At 36.4% G+C, this 8,634-nt stretch overlaps 1 protein-coding gene across 1 annotated transcript; it reads left to right on the forward strand.

Annotated features, from left to right (window-relative positions):
- Positions 1-214: 214 nt before the first annotated feature.
- LOC126692218 (short chain aldehyde dehydrogenase 1-like) lies at positions 215-1,580 on the forward strand. The gene is made up of 2 exons (XM_050387740.1): positions 215-439; positions 562-1,580. Exons 1-2 carry the CDS (start codon positions 408-410, stop codon positions 1,358-1,360), a joined length of 831 nt encoding a protein of 276 aa, XP_050243697.1. The 5' UTR covers positions 215-407; the 3' UTR covers positions 1,361-1,580.
- Positions 1,581-8,634: the final 7,054 nt, after the last annotated feature.

The following is an 8,634-nucleotide window of genomic DNA, read 5'->3' on the forward strand; positions in this document are numbered from 1 at the left end:
AAGGTCAGTCTTTAGAGATTTTTTTTATATATAATTATCTTCTGTCGGTGGAACAAAGGACTATACACATCTAAGGAAATACAGGTTCAAAGAGCTCTGAACATTATTTTAAATAAAACCTTGAATGGCTTCTAAAAACTTTTATGTATTTTCTGGAAAAGTAACTATAGTTAATGTTTTCCTGTTCTTATATTTTTAAAAATATTAAAAAAAAAAAAATTCATCTCCATGTTTTAAAGCTGTCAAAAGGAGATACTTTCCACTTCTTAAATGATCTTAACTACCGCACACCCACCTAAAAGAAACCCAACAACTGAGAATTAAAAACCATTTTCTTTAATAGCATATAATGTGGTTTCTGCACTATTAAAGATCAAATAAAGTAGCACACTCACCCAAGGAAAAAGATGAGTACTTCTTCAACGCCCATTGCTAAAAGGTACAACCCCTCCTTTGGTTGAAGTTCATGAACTCACTGTCACAGTCTATATCATTTCACTATGTAAGAGAGGAACAAAATGAAGTTACAAAATAACCATATTTGTTTGCAACATATTGCAGGTTGGAAGGAAGGGTGGCCATAATAACTGGTGGTGCCAGCGGCTTAGGAGAGAGCACAGCAAGGCTATTTGTCCAACATGGTGCAAAGGTAGTAATTGCAGATATTCAAGATGACCTTGGCCACTCCCTCTGCAAAGACCTTGGCCCTGAAGAAACCGTCTCTTTTGTCCATTGCGATGTAACTAGTGACTCTGATGTCCAGAATCTCGTGGACTTCACTATCTCCAAGTATGGAAAGCTTGATATTATGTACAATAATGCTGGCACTGCAGGCAGTATGGATCCAAGAATCTTAGCTACAAACAACGAAGAATTCAAGAGGGTGTTTGATGTCAATGTGTTTGGTTCTTTCTTGGGGGCCAAGCATGCTGCCAGGGTAATGATTCCAGCCAAGAAAGGGTGCATTCTCTTCACATCAAGCTCAGCTTCGGTAATTTCCTTCAGTGGGCCACATGCATACACAGCATCCAAGTATGCTATTGTAGGGTTGGCTAAGAACTTGTCTGCAGAGTTGGGACAGTATGGGATAAGAGTTAATTGTATATCTCCATTTGCAACCGCAACACCAATGTTGACTCAAATTTTGGGGACAACGGATAAGACCAAGCTGGATGAGGTGATTTGTGAAGCAGCAAACTTGAAAGGAGTAGTTTCTGAGCCAAAAGATATTGCAGAGGCAGCACTCTATTTGGCAAGCGATGAGTCGAAGTATGTGAGTGGGCTCAATCTTGTGGTTGATGGAGGTTATAGTGCAATCAATCCGTCATTTCCAATGGCAATGAAAAGCCTTTTTTCTTGAGCTAGTTTTGTATTAGTCCAACTCCATTGTATTCTTTTTTATCATCAAGTTTTGTATTTATCTTCTATATGTTTATGCAGTCCAATATGGTGAGAAAATATGCTATAGTTTTGAATGAAGATGAGTTGTAACTTCTACCCAAATGAAATGAAATTAGGAGTTGTAACATTTCAAGATGTAATTTTTGTGGTGATTATTAAGTCTTAATGTTGTTCTTTCTTGCTCTGCATTCGAATGAATTCATTCAGAATCAAATGAATAAAGGAAATATGTCAATCAAAAAGCTCACAAAAATCGAGTAAAGTGTATACCGACATGCTATGTACAAACAAAACTCAGATATTTTTCTAATCAAATATGTCTAAAGTTATCACAATCTGTACTGGACGCATGCACATGTTTTTTTCAATCAAAATCAGAAGTATGTCTCATATCTATATGACAAATGAGCCCACAAAAAATAAAGGCACATTATCCGATGTTCAATCCATCTTATAATCCGTATTCAAAATATATATATATATATATATATATAAAAAGTAGAGAACTCGTGCAAGAATCCATAAGGTACTGTTATGTGATGCTCTAATATTTCATTATCTTTCTTTTTTATCTTTTTTCTTTAAGTTGTTTTTACTATTATCCAAAAGATCATCACATTACCGTTATCTAAAAGGTGGGCTACTATTAAAAATTAGACCAAATTTTATGAAAAGCTCAAACCCACTTATTCTCTTACATATTATGACCTAAGCATTATCCTTTCCCACATGTAAATGAAAGCCAAGACTCTAACCCACTTACAAACTCGCTTTTTCCTCCCCCACGTGTAGATGAAACTAAAAAGACAAGATCTTGACTCACTTAGAAATTCTCTTCCTTCGTACAAGTTTCCTTTCAAACTACACACACTTTTCAGCTTCTTTAAAAACAACCATTTGCAGTTAGGATTTAGTGATTCCATCTGACAAAACCAACGTTTCTACTCATTTTTCAAGTCTTAATTCAGCCATCTTGTGTAAACTAATGGAGATGTACAGTTAAGGAAAATATACCAAAAAAAAAAAAAGAGGAAATGTACAATCTAACCTCAACAATCCCACTACTTTATTCTCTCTCTCTCTCTCTCTCTCTCTCTCATTTTGAGTGGTATATTGGGATTCCCCAAATTGAAGATAGTATTCAATTTTACCAATGGGCTACACATTGGAAAGATTGTCTTCTAAGATAACGAGTACTTCTCTTGGTGTGTTACAAAAAATGTCAAATGGTATGCGATATGACATAGTCCCTAATAGTCATATTGCATTCAACTATATTCATATTAAATTTTGAGTTGTCAATGATGCTATGGTACTAAGTATGAAAACCAATTTGTTGCAATGACTTTTGATATGCTCCTACAAACGATTAAGAAATCCATAGCAAGTTGGACCAAACTATTTGTAATGCCTTTGATTGCAGGTGTTTTTATTTTTATTTTATTTTTATAAGTAAATGCATGAAAGTGGTAGGTCCATCATAAGTATATAGATGATCATAATTGAGATATTGTAGTCATAGATTCTGGTAGTATTTGTCCTTTCTGAAAATCTAAACAATTTATAGGATTCTAACCAAAAATATTAGGCATATAATCTATTATACAAATATAATTTCAATATACCATATAGTAGAAACTAGAGAGGACTACAAAAACTTTTAGTTAGATGCTTACCATTTTTTAAAAAAAGTCTTACTATAGTATTTACATGGTTTGGCTTAAAATAGAATTTCAATGGCAAAATCAATGATATATTTATTCAATCAAATCCATAAGCAACAAGGGTATGTCATATGTGATCTTTTTACTATAATTGTTACTTCATTTAATTATTGCTAGTTCTTGATTTATATATTTTTAAAAATTTAAAAAAAAAAATTGTGGCTAACAATATGTACTTATTTTACTTATTATAGCAAATCTACATTTATTTAGATGTTCATTTCTGTGGGGGAACGAGGATCCAAAGCAGTTAATAAAGTAGGAAAGTGCATTTCCAAGGAGGGGAACTCCACGAAGTATCCCTGGAAATGACCTGTTTAACTCATAAGGAGTTCGAAATGTTACAGTTGATGGGGGTGCCGAGGGCCCTTACTTAACCTCGGGAGGCCAAGAATCAGGAACGAAGGCAGTACGGTGCAATCCCAAGCGGGGCAAAGGTAACTTGGTATTAAACAAGGAAGAGAAGAAAAAGGAAGGACAAGGCAGAAATCTCCTCCGCATTAAATGCACTGCAACCACTTAACTAGCCAAATTAATGGGGAAATGACCATGAACAGTCTTCCCCCCAACTCATATTCTAGTGTAAAAACCTTCTAGTAAGGTCTTGATGGGACAAGTATCAAGAAAGTCTGATCATGACCCTCCAAATATAAGATCCAGATGCATCCTTGCTAAGTTATATAAAACCAAGAAGCACCTGGATCAAAGGAAGGGGAGGTCTAGTTTTTTTAGAGAAGGAGAAGAAGAGAGAGAAAAGTCATCCAATAGTAATACCATCTGTTAGGTTCTAAGACTTTAGGAACTAATGTATTAGAACTTCAATTTGTATTATGTTGGCAAACCATGATCAAAATATTGAGTCTCGATTTAGGCTTGCTCAAAGTATGTTTATTTGTAAAATTGGAATCGAGTGATTGCAGAATTTATTCGACTAAATCTGCAAGGCTCGATTAATCAAAAATTAGACTCGATCGATCGAACCACGTTTAGATTTATTTTTTTGCAAAGTTCCAATTCAGCCCTAACTCTACTTAAACATATTGGGTTTCAAGTAAAACACTCCTATATATAAAGGAAACCTTAAAACGTTTTTTTTTAGTTTTTTAGAGAGAGGAGAGTGTGCCTCTTTTGTATTTAGGGTTTTGTACCCAAAAGCTCTCTAAGGACTTGGTTGCTCCTTATGCTGTGTGTGTGAATCTTTTATGAGATCTAAAGGTGTTTGCCTTCACACATGCTTAGGGTTTTCAAGATTCAAGATTATGTCAAGAACTTGGTGATCATTCAGTTGCTGCGTTCAAGAAGCTTAAAGATACACGAGCCGATGTACTTGTACTTGCTGGGAATCCAAGAAAGAAGTAGTCCGTGGACTCAAAGCTGTCACGTGATCATGGTAGTAAGTTTACTACTCAAGGTAGCAATAGGATGTTAATGGTCTAAGTTGCTATTATGTAAACTTCAATTCTTTTATAGTGGATTCAGGTTTACCTTGAGGATAGCTAAGTTAAATCTTCCCTAGATTTTTACCGGTTTGGTTTCCTGGGTCATCATATCTTTGTGTTCTTTATTTTCCGCACTTTACATTGATATGATATATTTGTGTTAACCTAGATCTGATAATTTGACTAAGTAATCACTTAGCTAAATAACTAAATTAATCCGGTTGTGTTTTAAGGGGTCTAAAAACGTACACCATCCTCGAATTAAACCTGAGGACAAACACTTAACCATTACTAAGCTCTATTCAATCAAATATTAATCACTACACACGTAGTTTAGGTCGGATTTCCATTTTTTGTCTTGTAAGGGGTACTTAAAGATTGACCTTACATCCCATCTCTAAAAATTCATTGTGTGAGCGAATAGTAACTGGATCACAATTCTTCCATTAGTTCTTTGTTTCAGTCTTCACCCCACCACAATTTCTATGAATCCTTTTCAAGCTTTTCTTGCTTACTCAATTCCTATTGATGTAAATAGTGAAGATCGGAATCCTATAGAAACCAAGTTTATTATTTCAATTTGAGACCAACATAATTTAATTATACTTTTTATGCAAAGTTTGAGACCAACATACTTCTATACAGGAGTGCATGAGGTTATGTCATATGGCACTCTAATTTCGCATTTAGCATTTTTGTTAACCTTTTTTTCATTAAGTTTTTTTTACTATTATCCAAAAGATCATATTAACTTATTTTTACTATTATCTCATTAATTCTTCAAATTTCACCACACATTTCTCTCTTCTTCATGTCTTTTAACAAACCCACCGTTTTAGTTTCAAAAACAAAAGCAAAAGAAAAAAAAATTAAGGACTAATGTAACTAACCAGAGAAGGCCCTAGGAAAAGATAGAGAGACACGAAAATATTGTGAATTGTTAAATGTAACGCATTTTTTTACTATTACCAAACTAAAAGACCTAATATTAAAAAAGTATTTGTAAGAAAAAGGAAGAGAGGAATTTGAGGGGTAGCCACCATCATCATGCTAGCCTAACCCCTACGGGCAAATTTTTTTGTTATTGCTTTTTGAGATGAATTCATTACTAACAAAATTCTATAACAATTATGCTATAATATATATATATATATAACATTTTCCAAAAACATCTTACATAAAACATTACAATCTTATCCGTGCATCACAAGGGAAACTTACTAGTATAATATAATGAATAGGAAAATACTAAATCTCTTACAAATTTTACTACAAAATCTTGGTGACCCTCTCTATTTTAACATTCGCTTGCACAACCTCATTCTCAAGAAATCTCACTTTTGTGTAAGTTTCGGACAACTCACCATTCAGTGTTTCTATCTCACATTTGGCCTCCCTATATCGAATTAGGAGACTTTTGTAGTCCTCCTCAGCCTTCTTCATTTTTCTCACAGCAGCCTTGGCCACCCTTGTGTACTCACCCGACTTCTCCAAGAGTGAGTTATAATTCTCTTGAAGATTTGCTGTGCTTTCTTCTTCTTCAGCTTCTGATTCTTCAACAATTCCTAGTGATTCATCATCACTATGTTCTCCAAGGTCTCGTACAAGCAGATTCAACTCATCCGAAGACTCAACATGAGCAATAGTCATAAAAGCTGAATAGTTCCCTTCTCCATCACAGCTCTCTTCAGATTCTGAGTCAGACGAATCTGAGTCACTCAAGGTCGTGGCATACACCTTGCCTTTCGATTTCAAATAATTCGGACATTCCTTCTTAAAGTGTCCATGCCCGTTACATTCAAAACAAGTGACACCTTGTGTGGGTTGGGATTCTTTTCCATCTTTCTTTTTGAAATCCCTCTTCTCCCTTCCAGAACTTTGGAATTTTCTTTTATCATCAAATTTGCCATTATTTTTGAATTTCAAAAACTTTCTGAAATTTTTGACAAGGTAGGCTACATCTTTGTCAACCACATATTCTCCCGATGAGTCTTGATCTTCTACCTTCTCATTAATGGTCTTTAGAGCAAGGGATTTACTCTTCCGTTGATTGGGCAGCGACATCTCATAAGTCTGCAGAGACCCAACCAGCTCCTGTACTTTGATGTCATCAAGATCCTTGCTCTCTTCAATTGCTGTCACTTTAGCACGAAAACTTTCCGGCAATGATCAAAGGATCTTCCTTACAATCTTTGAGTCCTCCGTTTTCTCCCCCAAGTTAAACTTACTGACAACCACCTCATTTAGCTTCCCATAGAAAGAGTCAAAAGACTCATCCTCACTCATTTTGAGCTCCTCAAACAGAGTGGTCAGCATTTGTAACTTGGTGTCTTTCACTTTCTTCGTGCCTTCATAAGTGGTTTCCAGAATCTCCCATGCTTCTTTGGCAATGGTAATGTGAGAGATCCTGTGAAATTCATCTGGAGACACACCACAGAAAATAACATTGAGTGCTTTACTGTTAGCATTAGATGCAGCAAGTGCTGCCTTATCCCATGTGGATTTTGCTGCCTCAGGTTTGGTCCAACCAATCTCAACAGCATCCCAAACGGATTCATCAATAGAACACAGAAAAGCTCTCATGCGAACCTTCCAAAAAGCATAATTACTACCATCAAAATATGGAGGTGCATTTAGGGATTGAGACCTATCCATCTCAAAAGGGAGTCAAGGATCACACAATGGTAATGAAACCAATAGCAGTGTACCCGCTCTGATACCAATTGAAAGTTCAAAAACGTGTACAAAACACCTTTGAACGTTTAGACCCCCAAAATACAACTTAACCAATACAAGCAATATGTCAAACAACTAGTGTGCGGAAACTTAACACATGCTATAATATGAAATTGGTTAAAAGCTATCTAAGCCATAATAAAATAAAACCACAGCAGATAATATAAAGGCAAAGATAGAGAGGAAGGAAGATGCAAACACAAAGACAACACGCGATGTGTTATCGAAGAGGAAACCGAAGTCCTCGGCAAAAAACCTCTCCGCCGCCCTCCAAGCGGTAATCAATCCACTAGAAAATACAGTTGGGATACAAGGACAGCAATAGACCCTCCAAGCCTAATCTACCCAGTGCACCTAAGCCCTCCAAGCTTCTTGCTCCAACGAAGTTGCGCCGAACCTTTTTCTTTTCTAGCTTCCCGGATTCCGCTACTAGACCGTAGCATCAACCAATGAAGATTGGCTCCTTCCTAACTGCTTCCCAGAAATCCAAACAACTGTCTCACAGAGATGATAATGGTGAGAACCAGGTTTGGTATAATGCCTCTCAAGGATTTGACAATGGAGAGGAAGAGAGTTGAGGAATTTGAAGAGACTCTAAGGTATAGATTGTGGGTGAAACAATCTGGTTTTTCTTTAGGGTTTCTCTCTCAAAATTCTCTCTGGAAGCTCTCTTTCAATCGTGGGTAAAAGGGGTATTTATACTGGAGTGGGAGAGGAATGTGAAACGTCAGGTTTTACAAAACAGGGGTGGCTCGCGGCTTGACCTCGCGGCTTGACCAAGTCGCGAGATCCAGTCGCGAGTTAACCGTATGGCCAGTTGTCCAGTTTTGTCCTGTAGTACTCCAGCTAGCATGACTGTTCATCTTCCAGCATGCTTGGCACGTGTGCTGCTTCTGGCGGCTTGCAGCCGCGAGTCCACCCGCGAGTCCCAGCCACGAGTCTCTGTTTTCTTGCACACTCTTGAGCAAACTTCATTCTATCTCACTCACTACCCTTACAACAAACCCACCTAAATACAGGGTTACTAAATGCTGAATTACAAGCAAATTTGGCACGGAATAAAGCCAATTAGATGGTTGAATAAATTCAACCTTACAATATTCACCATTGGAACTATTTTCCTATCTCTCCTTAGTCGTAGTTAATTAGAAAACAAGCAATCTAATAAACCCTAACTACTAAACAACCCAAGACAAGCGCTAAAGGTTTAATCTAGTAGCAGCCTTAAGAATTAGAGAGATCAATGAAACTAAACAACACAAGCACAAAGCGGTTGTATTTAATTTAGTCAAGCGTTCTTCCTAAGATCTAATAATTTCTGACGCAGCAAATCA

The sequence above is a fragment of the Quercus robur genome, chromosome 7 (genome assembly GCF_932294415.1).
Source record: "Quercus robur chromosome 7, dhQueRobu3.1, whole genome shotgun sequence".
Classification (NCBI taxonomy): Eukaryota; Viridiplantae; Streptophyta; class Magnoliopsida; order Fagales; family Fagaceae; genus Quercus; species Quercus robur.